The sequence below is a fragment of the Brachyistius frenatus genome, unplaced genomic scaffold (genome assembly GCF_029030835.1).
Source record: "Brachyistius frenatus isolate BFR_SWC_R1_liver_20210118 unplaced genomic scaffold, ASM2903083v1 Contig_99, whole genome shotgun sequence".
Lineage (NCBI taxonomy): Eukaryota > Metazoa > Chordata > Actinopteri > Embiotocidae > Brachyistius > Brachyistius frenatus.
The window spans coordinates 1046227-1063147 of NW_027210698.1; the positions used below are offsets into that span (position 1 = coordinate 1046227).

The 16921-nt window shown below is 45.1% G+C and overlaps 1 protein-coding gene across 1 annotated transcript; it reads left to right on the top strand.

Annotated features, from left to right (window-relative positions):
* Nucleotides 1-724: 724 nt before the first annotated feature.
* ap1g2 (adaptor related protein complex 1 subunit gamma 2) lies at nucleotides 725-16789 on the top strand. The gene is made up of 22 exons (XM_069711411.1): nucleotides 725-857; nucleotides 1710-1912; nucleotides 2418-2542; nucleotides 4010-4151; nucleotides 4552-4648; nucleotides 4733-4809; nucleotides 4988-5083; nucleotides 5542-5622; nucleotides 6206-6304; nucleotides 6397-6452; nucleotides 7133-7246; nucleotides 8884-9024; nucleotides 9591-9645; nucleotides 10836-10958; nucleotides 11466-11555; nucleotides 12231-12358; nucleotides 12686-12790; nucleotides 12971-13118; nucleotides 13875-14043; nucleotides 14249-14391; nucleotides 15486-15584; nucleotides 15859-16789. The coding sequence occupies exons 2-22, from the start codon at nucleotides 1712-1714 to the stop codon at nucleotides 15949-15951; spliced, it is 2382 nt and encodes a 793-aa protein (XP_069567512.1). The 5' UTR covers nucleotides 725-857; nucleotides 1710-1711; the 3' UTR covers nucleotides 15952-16789.
* Nucleotides 16790-16921: the final 132 nt, after the last annotated feature.

Sequence of the window (16921 nt, forward strand, 5' to 3'; positions counted from 1 at the left end):
GATATTTAATATGAAATGCTTTACAGGACACAACTTGACCTGCATAACAGCTGCCAAATAACTAGTGTCTACAAGATCTATTTATATTGTACTATTTGAACAGAGATTTGAACAAAGATTCCTATTTGTCCATGTGTCGATAGGGACATTGAAATATGGTTGATTGAAGTATTTTGTCAAATACATTTTTAAGAAAAAAACAAAAAAATGTTTGGCTTGTTGCATATATGGTAAGGCATAGCTTTTTGTTTTAAATATTTGAACCTGTGATTTTATTACTATAACAAATTGTTGTAAACTTTTTTCTAAGAAAAAGAAACACCTGTTATTACATGTCAAAATGTGCTTTATAAAAATGCCTTTTTAATGAACGAAACGTTGTGAGGACAATATATCGACTCTTGTGTATTCAGTATGTAGCCACCACCCCTACTGTCATTTGAAGTGTTGTCTGTGTTTCTTGGTTGTTTAATATATAATATATAGATATATACTGTACTGTATATACTGTGCATTTTATATTTAATATTTTTTTTTACTGCTATTTTATTGCTTTTTATTATTCTATTATTATCTTATTGCTTCCTGTATGCTGCTGTAGCGAAAAAAAAAAGTCCCCTTGGGGATTAATAAAGTAACTACCTAACTATCGCAAAATCAATATCGAGCACGGCGTCTTTTATTTTGAAAGTCGCGACAGGAAGTCGACGGATTTCCTGTGCTACCTTGACGCTAACTACATGGCGTTACGGTATTTGGGTTTCCAGCCGACTGACTGTTGCCGTGCGTAGGAGGGGGGACTCCCGGTTGAACGGTTTCACTTGTTAAATACCGGCAGTTCCGCGCAGTGTGAAGAGGTACGTTGTTGTTTTGTCGGTTAAAACCAAGCACGTCAGCCGCCTGGCACGCTAACCCGGCTAGCTCTGTAGCTCGTCTGTCTCCCACGTAGCAGCTCGACAGCATCTGCAGGGTTCGCCCGGTTCGGTCAGGTGGCCGGCCTCGTCTCACTGACCCGCATCACAGACACCCGGACCGGGTCGCCAACCCGTCGAAACACGTTTATTACACCCCGTCAAAGTTATGTGGGTGTCGATGGATGACGGAGAGGTTTTTTTTTATTTTTATTAAAGCAGCTTTGTGAGTGAATTACGCGACGACGGACCGGAAACAGCTGGTCGGTGTTTTAAACTTGTAGTTGAAGTTTTAACTGTTGTTTTTTTTTTTTTTTAAATTAAATCCGCTTCAGCAGGCGTGTTTGTAGAAACGGTGGAGAGAGTCTGAGAGTTATAACAGAGACAGCTGCTTCATTAGTTCACCGACACACTGAGACAGGAAGTGAAACACCAACGAGCAGTCTGAGGAGTTCTCTTCATAATCTGGTTCTTTAACACACACACACACACACACACACACACACACACACACACACACACACACACACACACACACACACATAAACACACACACTCACTCACTCACATATATACACATATATACACACACACACACATATATAAACACACACTCACTCACACACATAAACACACACACACTCACTCACACATATACACACACTCACTCACACACACACACACACACACACACACACTCACTCACTCACATATATACACATATATACACACACACACATATAAACACACACTCACTCACACACACACACACACACACACACACACACACACACACAGCCATGTCTCCATCAGTGCCCCTGCAGGAGATGATCCGGGCCATCAGGTCAGCCCGGACTCAGTGTGAAGAGCGGGGTGTCATCCAGCGGGAGTGCGCTGCCATCCGAGCTCAGTTCAGGCAGGCCGACAACGGGGGGCGATCTCACAACCTGGCAAAGCTGCTCTACGTGCACATGCTGGGCTACCCGGCTCACTTCGGTCAGGTGAGGGGATTTGGCTAATGCCTGTCATGGGTTTGCTTTGCTTTGGGTTGGATTGCTGGGCGGGTCTGGGTTCACTTCATCACAACATACTGGCCCAGGCAGTCCTGATAAAAAAAGGCCAGCAGGCCATACGGCCTCAGCACTGATCAGACATTATCTGGACGCTCAGCCAAAATATGAGTGTACAGAGAAAAGGGGAATCACATACTAAATAATACGTGTAATATCTATGAATTTGTTTATACTTGCCTGTCTTGCTCTTTTGTACTTTCCTTGTTATTTGATTCCCCCAAGCAAAGTCTGTCAAAGTCTGAGTCCACGAGGGTGGAGACTGGAACTAGGCCACTGAATCCCTCCCAGCCTGAGGGGCTGCAGCACTTGAGTTGAGACTGAGACTGACCTCCAGTTGGAGCTGTTAAAGAGCAGAGAATTCCCCTCCGGTCATTGGTGGTGTCAGTGTTTCATGTGACTTCACATTTTAAAGAGTTGTTGCTCTTCTCACTAGATGGAGTGTGTTCGGATGATAGCCAGCCCACGCTACAACGAGAAGCGGGTGGGATACCTCGGAGCCATGATGCTGCTGGATGAGAAGCAGGACGCCAGCCTGCTCATCACTAACTCCATTAAGAAGTAAGGACAACCCAAAGGAAACAGTTACGATCATTCATTATCTCATCATACAATACATAGGAGATTCAGTTTACAAATGAATTATTAAACACTTAAAATGTATCTGCTTACATATATATATATATATGTGTGTATATATATATATATATATATATATATATCAGTTTATATATGCTGTATATGAACAGAATACAGGAATGGGAAGGGTAGAAGTAATAAAGTGTTGTCAAATCCTTTGTGTCACATTTATAATGATAATCGTACCATTGTTTGCACAAGATCCTCTTTTTTTTACGATTCACACCATCGGCACAGAGCATGTTACTCATTGGCGAGACAGTTATAGATGACAGCAGTGTTTCCCACATAGACTTTTCTTGAGTATTTAGCATTTTTTATGTTTTCATTTGTCTTAAAGAATTATAAATTCTGCGATCTATTAACGAGTGGACGATCTCCCCTCGCTCCACCGCCTATATGTTTGCAAGAAGTTGGAGGTTTGGGGTTGATCTTTTACTGAATGACTCTGTTGGCTTTTATTGCACTTAAATTCTCATAACAAGTGTAGTTGATGCTAACTTAAGTAACGTTACCCTCACTTCACCTGTCCATCTTGTGCTCCGCTCCACCCCTTCATGAAACACACAGAAAGCTGAGGAGAGGAATTTGTGTTCCCGTCAATGTTCTGCAAAACACAGCAGAGACTCACTGAGCTAAATTGAAACGAGTGCACATAAGTTAGGTCAATGACATAATTACATGAATGTGTCTGGAAGGCCACAGTGAGCTAAGCCCTGTAAACTAAATGTCTGTCACTGAGTGAGTGAGAGAGATCAAAGTTACACCATTGGTCAGCAAAAAAACACAACTTACCTTTCAAATTAAAAGCCCTCATTTCAGCCACATAGTAGAGTTTGACCTGGTGGTGTGTTTCTTTCCACCGGCTTTCAACTTGGGTAAATCTTATATTAGAAAGCCTTATGTCACTGTTCAGACTATTTTGGCCACACAGGAGTTGCCTGCTCTGCTGTGAATGAGTGGGGACCAGATGCTTCTCTGTGTTCAGCCACCCAGCTAGTATCTACCAGTAGCCTGCATGCGAGGCATTCAGGGGACATCTGTGAATTGTAGCCACAGAAATTACCCTGGGTGACACTCTCACCCTCTAAGCTGCACGAGTCTCTGGACAACAACACAAGTAAATCTCAACCTGTGGGAAACACTGGACAGTTGTACATTTTCAAGTTCATGTAGTGATCCCAGTCGACAAACTGTGGAGCGAAACATCCGAAATAAGACTCTGAGTGAGTCGGATAGTTTAGAGTACAGTAGATATTTTCATATGATTTAATTAAAACGCTGAACATTCTTATGATTTATGTTTTGTTTTTTTTTTTTTTTCTTTTATTAGCTCACTCAGACCTACCTCATAACCCGTGTGTCTCTCTCGCTGTGTGTGTCGTTCAGTGACCTCGCTCACAGTAACCAGTACGTTCAGTCTCTGGCTCTGTGCACACTGGCCTGCATGGGTTCGGCTGAGATGTGCAGGGATCTGGCGCCGGAGATCGACAGGCTGCTCCGAGCCTCCAACTCCTACATAAAGAAGAAGGTGAGCGCCTCCACACGGACGTGAATTAATATTAGGACAGATGTTGCGGTTTGAAAGCAAGTCTGTTAGTCTGTGTATGCTCAAGCAAGCCCCATTTAATGCTGTGATCGTCACATTGCTACAGCTGACCCAGTGTGAAAGATAAATAGTGTGTTTTTGAACACACACACACACGACTTACTAATATCAAGGATAATTTGTTGTCTAGTTCTGATCCATTTGCGCTGTCATTGAGGGACATCTCGCCTCGTAGTGTGAGATAGTGTTTCTTATGAGCTTGTTTGAAAGCTGAATGGATTTCAGATCCTCCATGTGCAGTAGAACTGCTCCGATCCCAGTGTCGTCTCCCGAGTGTGTCATGATGTGATGCTGCTGATGAGCCGCTCTGCTGTTCTCTCAGGCTGCTTTGTGTGCTGTCCACATTGTGAGAAAAGTCCATGATCTGGGAGAGCTCTTTGCCCCCGCCGCTCGCTCCCTTCTCGCTGAGAAGAACCACGGTTTGTAGATCTTAAAGACACACGTAGAGCAGCAAGTTTGTCTTACTTGGTCTCCGTGTTTAGTTTTTTTGTTTTGGTCCCCAGGTGTGTTACACGGTGCCGTGGTGCTCATCACCGAGCTGTGTGAGCGCAACACAGAAACACTGGAGAAGTTCCGAAAGGTATGAGGGACACGCACACACACACACACACACACACACACACACACACACACACACACACACACACACACACACACACACACACACACACACACACACACACACACACGTCCTGATCTGATGACGTCTTCAGTATCTATACACGTATGCTATGATGGGTTTGTGTTGTGTGTTTCAGACCGTTCCAGATTTGGTTCAGATCATGAAGGGTCTTGTCATTTCGGGTTATTCTCCAGAGCACGATGTGGCAGGAATCAGTGATCCCTTCCTCCAGGTCAGCCTCATTATCACTCTCTGCTCCTCGCACATAAGCTGGAATTCTGCTATTTCATTCTAAATGTTTCCTAATCTGGGACAACAAACTACATTTTTTGATGAAGGTTGTTTAAACTCACTGTAGGATGTATTATACAACTACTTTGTGTTTCTGCATGGCTCAGATCAGAGAACAGTCTGGTCGTACATTTTTTTCTATTATTGTTTTTCTATACTTCAGTTTATTTCTTTCCCACTGGCAGACAGACACACACACACACACACACACACACACACACACACACACACACACACACACACACACACACACACACACACAGACACACACACACACACACACACACACACACACACACACACACATGCACGCAGGTCTATCGTCTCCCGTCCTCTTGTTTCTGCTGATTCGGTGCACCAAATTATCTTCCATCTGTTTCCTCTTCTCCTGCCTCCCAGGTACGCATCTTGAGGTTGCTGCGGATCCTCGGCCGCAACAACGAAACAGCGAGCGACGCCATGAACGACCTCCTAGCTCAGGTTTATTGTGTTACTTTAACAAAAGATAAAAACAATCACTCTTTCTGTCATGATTTTTAGATTCCCTGCTCTGTCTTTTCAAGACAATGTAATTATAAGTTGTCCAGTACTGTTTCATTACCTACTTCGGTGTCGGAGTTGAATCGCCTCAGAATCGCTTCATCCGATGTCAGATCGTTTTCATTGTCGCTCTCGTTACTTTCATCCGGAGGCAAATTCCCCGCTGAGCTCATGCTGCCCTCTTCAACACGCAGCAGTCCAGCCTTTCCAAACCCGTTGAATCCATAAATTAGCCGCATCATTGTTTAAGCCGCGAGGTTCAAAGCGTGGGGAAAAAAAGTAGCGGCTTATAGTCCGGAAAGTACGGTACTGCTAGCAAGATGAACGCATCACTTCATATGTGTATTTTCCTCTGAAAGGACCTGCTGGGTGTTAAATCCAGCAGTTTTAAAGGTTGAATCTGAGGTATTACAGGGAGGAACAACACGTTTTCCTCATTCAAAACATGTCACAGATCTTTTAATATGTTGACCAAATAAATGGATGTGTGTGTACTAATGTGTGTGTGTGATCTGCCTCACAGGTGGCGACCAACACCGACAGCACTAAGACTGTGGGCAACGCCGTGCTGTATGAGACTGTTCTCACTGTATTAGACATCAAGTCGGAGAGCGGCCTCAGGGTGAGACACCGGTGCCATCTCTCTTCACTTTAATGCACAGGGAGTCATGTTGCTTCATTCATTACCGAGTGCTCCCTCACTTTGTGCCACAGGTTCTGGCCGTGAACATCCTGGGAAGATTTCTCCTGAACAACGACAGGAACATCCGGTCAGTGCTGTTTTTCTCTCCCTTGCGTTACTTCCTCTCCACACATCCCCCTCCCCCCCCTCTCTGTTCTCTTCTCCATCCATCCGTCATTCCTCTTATCTCTCAGGGTCATTTCACCTTTTACCATTCCTCAAGGCTGACGGCGAACCTCCCACCCGGCTGTTGAGCTGACTAATTACTTTCCTCTCGAGCCCCACCAGAAGGTCACCGTCTGCCTCTTCATGCTGATCGCTCCATTTCAGACCATGTCATTTTTCAGCCGCTGCAGCTCGGGCCTTGTTTTGTTGTGTTACTATTTTTTGCGTCTGGCTCCATAAGGACCTCGTGGGCAGACAGGTCCGTCTGGTTTCTACCTGCAGGCCCCCTGAATCTCTCTCAGGCTGGCTGACAGGAATAGGACTGGTTTATTCCTGCCGACTAGATACCATCTCTCCTCTGCCCACATAAATACTTGATCAGTCCAAGTGGAAAGATAAATTATTCATCTGGGTTTTCACAGCTGCACTGTGAATTAATCTTTATCGTTAGCTGTTGGTTCGACACTATTTTAGATGTAATTTTAATAAAACTCTCATTTGAAGTGACCCTGCTGTCGATATCGGTTAATTCAACTCTCATAGTATGAAATGTAGAAACCTGACATCTTTATTTCTGTCCTCTCTGTGTGTGTCCGTGTCCAGGTATATCGCCATGACCTCGCTCCAGAGGATCGTTGGGACAGACCATAATGCAGTGCAGCGTCACCGGGGAACCATTGTGGACTGCCTGAAGGACCAGGACGCGTCTGTCAAGCGGTAACTTTGACGTCTTCTTATCAATTTTTCAGACACAGCTGTTCCACAAATGTTCGGTAAATGTGACACTCGGAGGTGATTCTTACAAAGTTAACTCCTAATGTGTGTTATGATAGATTCTTTATTCTTATTTTTTTTAGATTTATAAATAAATCCCATGCAGTTTCTGGGCATATTCATCTCTTGTCACATTTTACTGGCTGTGGGCTCATTTGTCACCAGCTGGTCCTGTTCCTCTAAACAGCACAGTCATGGCTAGAAGAAGGGAAAACTTAGAAATGTCTCTTATGTTGCATAACACAGGTATAATGACATAAATCATAAAAGAAGAAAAAAAATATAAGTTGAATTTCTTTTACAAAAAAATTGAATTTATATAAAAAAAACATTTCACCAAGAGCTCAAGTGTTACCAATGTTAGAAATAAAAAGGGAGCTACACATGATATCTAACTATGTTAAATCATATATTTTTCTATCCCGTAATCTCCGTCATATCTTTTCTGTTCTCCAGCCTGAAGTTCAGTCTGAATTTTTATCAGGTGACGGTTGGACTCAGCTGAGTCATATCAGCAAAGTTGTGCTGAGGAGAGCAGAATTTTTTTTTGTAAACATTTCAATTTTTGGTGAAATTTTAAATGAGAAATGTAGGACGAAGTCATTTATACCACAAATATCATTATTTTAGGTTTAGATTTCATGACGGGGGCGGGGCGTTCAACTGTCAGTCAACAGGTCAATCGTTTCTACTTTTACAGTTTCTGGTGATAATAAATGGCCTAATTTTTGGTTTGTGGGTTGTGTTTCGAGGGTTCACAGCCAGCAAATCACGGGTCAATTCAATTTAAAGTAGAATCAGTCACATTTCTCAAATGTAGGGAATTTAGGAGACCTCTCTAAGGTGTTTGTGTGACATTTTGTGATTATCATAAAAAGTAATAATGGATTTATTAATAGATTTCTGTAAATAAATCAGTTCAGCGCCACTCGTTCTTACTCACTCTTCATCACTTTAAGTGCTGTCTATAGATGCTCACAGACTCTTTAAGTGTTTCTCAGCTGTGTCGCCACCTGGCAACATCAGTGTTGTGTGTTTTGATTGGGTAGCAGCAGGCTCCATCTCCCCCGCTGTGGGTGGTGGCTACTTCTGATTACGCTGACAAACTGTGGCACACACTGCAGCTTGATGCTGTCCGCTCTTATCTCATCACAGGAGCAGTGAGGTGTAGTTTAAATTACAGAAAATGGTTCGCAATGTGACACGCTTAGTTGTAGCACATTTTGCTTACTAATTACAGACGCGTATTGAAACCAATCAAACGGCCTTTATTGATCTGTTTGTTCTGTGCTGGTGGAGAGTTTTGTTCTTACGGGAACCCGCATACATGTTAAAGTGCAATTTGTAATTGATTACGTGGCTGAGGTCCAAAGAAGCAACACAAAGGGGTGAATGTGTTGCTAAAGGGCACTTCAGCAGGGTGTATTTTCTTGCTTCAAAAATTGTTGGACACACTTTTAAGTGGATGTCGGGGGGGGGGGGGTTTGAACATGTGACCATCTACGTACTTTAACTGTATGGACGGGATTTAACGACCAGCCTGTATATGCAGCATTCATCCTCCTCTCCTGTCCGTCTAGCCGCGCCTTGGATCTCTCCCTGGCTCTGGTGTCAGCCTCCAACATCCGCTCCATGATGAAGGAACTGCTCCTCTTCCTCTCCTCCTGCCCCCCCGAGCTCAGGTCCCAAGCTGCCAGCGGCATTTTCAACGCTGCCGAGAGGTGCGTGGAGCTCTGCAGACAAGTGCGCCGACAGCACAACATTGTTTGACTCGCACAGACTGTGTCTATGCATGCGAGCACACACGCTCCACATTCATGCATGTGAATACATTCGAATGTGTTGTGCCAAGCTGGGATTGGTGTTGTTACAAAAATAATACAAGATAGCGATGTGGGTAAGAATGTGCGGCAGCTGTTTAATAGAAAAGTCTCTGCGCTTGAGATGTCCTGTTTGTGGCCGCACTGTCTCCACTCGGTCATAATCCTGCCCAGCTGGGACAAAGAACGGCTTTCTGTGTTTCTACTGTGTATCATTCAACGACTCGATGCACTTCTCTGTTCGTATGTGTGCTTGCACAAGACGTGAGAGGCTGCAGATGCAATAACAGGAGATGATAAACCTGTGTGTGTGTGTGTGTGTGTGTGTGTGTGTGTGTGTGTGTGTGTGTGTGTGTGTGTGTGTGTGTGTGTGTGTGTGTGTGTGTGTGTGTGTGTGTGTGTGTGCGTGTCTTACTCCCCCTCAAGCACCACTGAGTTAGCCGTGTGTGTGTCTCTGTCTCTGTCAGGTATGCGCCCTCCCAGCGCTGGCACATTGACACCATCCTGCATGTCCTCACCACGGTAAATACACACCGAGCCGCTCACCCTGCTGCCTCCGTTATGGCTTCTTCCTCCACGACTCTGTTAAAGCACTCAGGGGGCCACACGAGTGACGTCTGCACACGCGTGTAGAAGTGTTGAATTAAGTACATGTGATAAGAGACGTGTGGACGTCACTCTTCAATAATACAGCTCCTACAACTTCTTTTTTTAATTTTATATTATTATCCTGGACTGATGCTTTCATGTTACACGCTTCTGGTTCATCAAGCACCTGGTGCTTTCACACCTTCCTTCTTTAGTCCGGATTTTTCAGTTTGGTCCGGACAAAAATAGCAGGTGTGAAAGGTGCCTGACTGAAACTGAACCGTGGGTCAGGTCGTCCGCAGTGTGAAAACAGTTTTTGGACGATTATAACTTTTTGATTCACAACTACAATTACAGGAAGTTGCGGCTGCGTATCATCGCTCATTAAACAATAGAGGAAGAAAAAGAACCGGATGAGAAGGAGTGAGTCACGGTAGTGAAGGTTCTGGAAAACAACTCTGGAGGCAGACATCTTCCTTGTGCGTCAGAAAATAGGAAGAGAAGGGAAAGTATTTCATTGTAATTTGGTCCAACAAGGAAATCAGAAGTCAAGTTTACAAAAATACATAAAAATGCTGAAAATTGAAACTTATTTTCAAGAGAGGAGAATAAGCGCTGTTAGTAATGCCATAATAATAGTACAGTAGCAACAAAATGTATCTGTTCAGTCATTTTTCTCCATTAAAACAAAAAAGGCTTCCAGCTAAATCAAATGTTTACAGTGGAACAAAAACATGAACTTTGGTTTGGTCCCCTGAGAGGATGAATGAAAGTGAAAAGCTCATGCTTAAGCTAATACTCTGCAATGTTGAAGTAGAAGAAGTGTATGGAAAGAGTGATGTAAGAGATGTGAAACGAGTTAAGGGTTAATCCATCCTGGTAAATGTTAATTCTTTTTTTTTTTTTATGTGAATTGTTATGAAAATGTCCCCCAACTGAGGTCATTGTGTAAAAGTGTAGGGTGACCCAAATTCTTGGACCAGCTGTCCAGCTAATAGAGTGTGTGTGTGTGTGTGTGTGTGTGTGTGTGTGTGTGTGTGTGTGTGTGTGTGTGTGTGTGTGTGTGTGTGTGTGTGTGTGTGTGTGTGTGTGTGTGTGTGTGTGTGTGATTCCCACTCTGGCAGGCAGGGGGCGACGTGCGGGACGAAACGGTTCCCAACCTGATTCAGCTCATCACCAACCAGTCGGAGCTGCACTGTTACACCGTCAACAAGCTGTACCGCGCTCTGCTCACTGACATCTCTCAGGTCCGTGCGTCTGCTCTCTAATTACAATATAATCATGAAAAGATATTGATGTATGCTGTGAAGTTAAACAAGAGGAGCGAGGGATGATCAGACTCTGGTCAGCCATGTTCACACCAATAAATGACGCCCTGATTTTCACAGTTCACAGCCTCTGTGACACAAAGGAGGCTCAAAATGATCCGTTCACTGTTTTGATTTATAATTGTAAAGTCTTTGTGTGAATGTCGGGCAGAGAACAAACGTAAAGTCGGTCTGTGATGTGTTTCCTCTGAGGTTGGGACAGTCCTGAAGCAGCCAGAGCCGCTGGCTCTCAGTTTGAATACAGTCTGACGCAACCGGGTTTATTTTTGGATCAAAGTCAGACTCGTGTACTCGTCTGCAGTGTGGTGCAGCTTCCCGTCTTCCCCCGCATCAGCTGGCTGTGAATTCTGGGAAAAACCGGCTCAGATGTTTCAAACTGCTTGTCCTCCTGTGGTTGTGCTCTGAGTGTAACATCTGTACCTGCAGCCGTCTCTGGTCCAGGTGGCGTGCTGGTGTATCGGAGAGTACGGAGACCTGCTGCTGAGAGGAGAGTGTCAGGACACCGAACCTGTGCAGGTACACACAGCACAACAAACACCGATCTGGGTTTTCATATCAATACATATTTGTTGGTCTTTATTGGTGAGTGCTCCAACTTCATCGGGATTTAACCTAAAGTTAGATCATGACACCAAAATCAAAGAAAATGAAGTACGCTAAAGTTTTAGTCTCAACAACAGCTGAATAATTATAATAATAATAAGAAGAAGCAGCAGTACGTGGTGCAAGTAAAAAGTTCCAAGACTGTTCTTGTTGAATGAAGCGGAGCAGCACGACGAGCACGTAGCAGGTGGAAGCTTTAACTTTCATGAGTTCCGTCACTTCTTCACCGTCAGCGCCGGTGATACGTGCGCTTACATGAGCACTCTCAGCTCAAGTCCGTGGTCAAATTACAAAAGCTCTCGTACCAGCGGCCGCAAAAACACACAACTCAGCTGCTGATGTCGATCAAGTGACGGAACTTTGAATATTTACGTCTAAAGGTTGTTGCTTCCTCTCTGCAGCGCTCGTACGCAACAGTAACCGTCGTAACAACCGCAGCATTTCAGTTGGTTCAGTTTTAACACAAGTTATAACTGAATGAACTGAATGTCAACAGAAAAGCCATTAGGTATTAACATTTTCAGTGTTTGGGTTAGTGAAAGTTGACGGCAGCTTTCAGAGTCTCTCTCTCTCTCGTCTCTCGATCAGGTCACAGAGGACGACGTCCTGGATGCCTTGGAAACGGTTCTACAGTCCCACATGTCGTCCCCGGCGACCAGAGGCTTCGCTCTCACCGCCACCATGAAGCTGAGCACACGCATCACTGATAACGTGGAGTAAGAAACACTGGTGTTACTAACTGCAGGTGCAGCTGAAGCTCAACAGGCCTCCGAGTGTGCAAAAGGCTTTTTTCTCCTCGCTCATGAAAAAAAAACCTCTTATTGTTCCAGAATTAGAATTTTGATACGTTACGTCTCAGCTGCATGTTTCTGTGGGAAAGATTTGTCTCAACTATAGATGTTGATAGAGCTTCTATATTTCTTCATACTTGTTTAAGTTTATGATTAAACCAAGAGTTTGGTGCCGTTAAGAAAATACTCCTCAGTGTCTTGATGGCCTCTTACGGCTCCTCTTCCTCTCCGTCACTCTTTGTCCCCTGACAGTCGGATCCGAAGCATCGTCAGCATCTACGGCAGCTGTATCGACGTGGAGCTCCAGCAGAGAGCAGTTGAATACAACGCTCTCTTCAAAAAATACGACCACATGAGGTACGCCAGAGCCGCATGAAGCAGAGCTGTTCTCCTCGTTACATGAAGTACTTCTGTTCTTGTATCCCTCTGAAATTAGACACAGAGGTTTCATATTACATATTGTTACGACATCCAGTAACGGTGTGGGGGGGGGGATGGTGTTCCTGGCCTAACCAGCTGAACTGGTTGTCTGTGCAGGGCGGCGGTGCTGGAGAGGATGCCTGTGATTGAGAAGAACTCTCCGGGTCACACCAACGGAGAGTCAGCAGGGGAGGTCGTCAGGGAGATCCCGGCTGTCAAAGTGAAACCGGGAGACGCGCTGCTGCCTCAACAGCCTGCGAACCAGGTGAGGCGGGACGCCGCATTCGTGACCTCTGGAGTACATTTAACAGTCCAGTTTACCTCTGTTAAACCTTCTTTCGTTGGTGAGGTTGCCATCGTCACATCAGGCGCCGTTAATGCCTTCTAAAGCTAAGCTAGCGTCGTACGTTCAGGCAGCCGGGAGGGAAAGCTCCCAAAACAAACGGGAGAATGTGCTCCGTTTCAGAAAAGTGACAAACAACCTTGTCATCTTCACAATAAACCTACACGAAGACCAAATGGAGCTCAGGATGACAATATTATTATTACACTACATTCTTATACATTGAGATGTACTTTATCTTTTGACATTGACCACAGCTAACACTCGTTAGGCGAGGCTAGCCAGGTCTGGCTACGACTACAGAGATACGTTACATATATATATATATATATATATATATATATATATATATATATATATATATATATATATATATATATATATATATATATATATACGTTAGGTACGTTTCATCACTTCACCACAAACGCCTCCATGTCGAGTGACGTCCAACCTACTTCTCAGAGCTCTCTTTCCACCATCCCGTGAACATGATCCTAGTTCAGCAGGTGTATTCTCCGGCTTCCCACGTAAACGCACCACGAGACCAACATGGTGGCTCAGAAAATTACCATTCTTTTGTTTTTAATCAGTTTTATGCGAGTAAATCAAATCCCCTCGCAAACGTTTCAGAAACGACTTTACCGTCACACTCACCCGTTTCGGTTTTCTCCTCAGGTGTGCGACCTCCTGGACCTTCTGGGCGCCTCCGAGGAGCCTCCGCGGCCCGGCCCGGCAGCAGGCGGCGCAGCGCCGGCTCCGGCCGCCGGCGGCGGCGGCAGCAGCAGCGCCGGAGGAGACCTGCTGGACCTGCTGGGAGGGTTGGAGCCGGCTCCCCTCACACCAGGTCTGATCTTTACACGCTCACACAAACTACCGCAGAGAAACAGGAAGTGGTTTTAGACATATAGACAAGGAGAACATTTCTAGATTTAAGAGTCTAAAACTTCCCTACAATGTCCGTGTGATGAGCAGAGAACAGCTCGACGGTATTGAGATCGAGTTTGCACTTTTGGGTTGTTGTTTTTGAACGCAGCGTTTGTTCTCCACAGCGACCGTGTACGACAAAGACGGCGTGACTTTGACGCTGAGCAGTGAGAAACAGTCCGACTCGGGTCTGACGGTCACACTCACAGCCTCCAACGCCGCTGACTCAGACATCAGCAGCTTCACCCTGCAGGCCGCGGTGCCCAAGGTTGGTGTCGCCGCCGGCCGCCGCGTTCCTGCTGCAGACAAACTCACTGCGGAGCAAACTTTCTCTGTCGGCTTCCTTCGGTGGGCTCAGACGTGACGGACCGGCGGGCCGGTGGCGTTCCTTCTGCTCAGACTGTTTGTATAAATACATAATCAATGCGAGATAGAATGGAGAGGACCAGATTTAGATTTCACTCGGCGACACGGTAGATTAATGCAACGTTTTTATTAGAGAAGAAAGCGGTTGAAGAACCTGCTGTCGCCACATGTTTAACCGGTTTGTGTTGCTCGATGGCAGATCTGGAGCCGCCACGTCGGGACTATTGTTTCTGGGACTTTTAGGTTTCATTGACATGAGAAGTAGAACCGGGCCGATAAGAGACTAAAACCGTTCTGATATCGATATTCTGTATATACACAGTGTGCACTGGGAGCTATCAGAGAGTTCTTCGATTATTCCCGTTGGCCTCGAATGCGGCGCGGCAGCGTGCACAGAGCAGAAGGAAGCTTTGACCTTTGTGAGGAGGTAGTCAGAGTTACGTCGCTTGATCAACGTCAGCACCTGAGTTCCACGTGTCTTTGTGACCGCTGGTACGCGCACATTTGTGATTTCATGACGGATCTGAATCTCGAAGCAGAGAGCACACATCAAATTTAGTTTTACATTTTTTTTGGGGAACAAAAAGAAGTATCAGGGAGCCAAACCATGGGACATCGTGAAGGATTTGATATGATATCACTGGCAATGATAAAAGTTAGACATGTTGTAAGATACATGTATAGAAATAATAACTGGAAAAAAAAATGGAGATAGAACAGAAACAGTTATTTCATAAACACTTGTGGGAATTTGTTCTCTGAACTCGGTTTGTAGGCGTCAGTTTTAACCCCCAACATGTTCTCGTTGGGAGACATCAGGGCAACAAAGGGAGGGAGGGAGAGAGCGAGTGTGTGTGTGTGTGTGTGTGTGTGTGTGTGTGTGTGTGTGTGTGTGTGTGTGTGTGTGTGTGTGTGTGTGTGTGTGTGTGTGTGTGTGTGTGTGTGTGTGTGTGTGTGTGTTTTCAACTTCAAAGCTCTGTTTGATCCTCCCTGCAGAGTGTCCAGTTGCACATGAAGGCCCCCAGCGGCGACACTCTTCCTGCGCGAGGCGCAGCTAAGGTGACCCAGATGGTGGTCCTCAACAACCCCAACAAGGTGGGTCTGCAGAACACACACACACACACACACACACACACACACACACACACACACACACACACACACACACACACAAGCGAGGCGCCTGCTCACATTCAAGGTAGTCTGTGTTATATCAGATAGTATCAGGTGAAGCAGACAGCTGCCCTCTACCAGTCTGACCTTCTATTGGAGATGTTGTGCGTGAAAGTAGAATAAGCCGCGTTGTTGCGTTTCTGCTCCGATGTCAGACGGCGTGTATTTAAACTCCGCCCCCCTTTTCTCCTCTCAGGTCAACCTAAAAATGAGACTCCGCGTCTCTTACACCAGCCGAGGGTCGAACGTCCAGGACACGGTCCAGATCGACTCGTTCCCCGGACACTGACGCCGGCCGCTCCGACCAGCAGGACTCTGACATCAGTCTGTGGACCAATCAGCAGCAGGCACTGCCTCTCTCCTGTCACTCCCTCCACACTGCTGGTTCTCTCAGTCCTCTCACAGGAAATCAGCCGTGGACGTTTCCCTCCTCTGGAACAGAAGTATTGATGGCAGCCTTCTGAATATTCAGGTTTAATATGGACACTTGTCAACACTAACTAAAAGAGCCACTATGACTATGAAATCTCTGTATCTGCTACACTTGATTTTACTGAGAAAAACAAAGACATGAATTGGAGATTGAAAGGTGGAGAATTTTAAACACAACCTTACGTGCTGCGTTCACTTGTCTTCTGTTCGTTCCGGTCTTTTTCTGCCTCATTTACTTTCACGCTCCTACTTCATTCCCTGGTGCCTTTCATCCCCTCTAAACGTCTTTATATTTAACTTGGGCGGCCAATAAGACTTCAATTAACCTCAGAACCATGTTTTAGTCCTCCCCAGACTCTCCCTGACCATTTATCACCTTGTCTATTGTTTACAGAGGTTCCTAACTAAGTTATTTTTATTTCCTGAGGACTGTGTGTTGTGATGCGAGAAGAAAACCAGGCCTGACGCTGCCTACGAGATGTATATTTTAGATATCAAACATATAAGCACAATGAAGAGTGTAATTCCTTGGGAAGTTTGTTGTACAAGGAGGGCTGTGAACAAACCTCAACTGCATCTCGTAATGTTTTAAAACCACTCTGGAAACTGGAAGTCGGCATTGCTGCGGTGCTCTAAATGGATTTTCTCAGACTGTTTCATATCACTACCTTGACTAAAACGTAGAGAAAAGACCAGCGGGGGTGTTCTGTCAGCTGTTTTGATCGTCTTTGAATCTTCAGTCTCATTTTTCTAATAAAAAAAACAAAAAAAAACTGGAGTTTTCACAGAGTGTGCTCGATGTGTGCGTGAATATTAGAGGACAACAC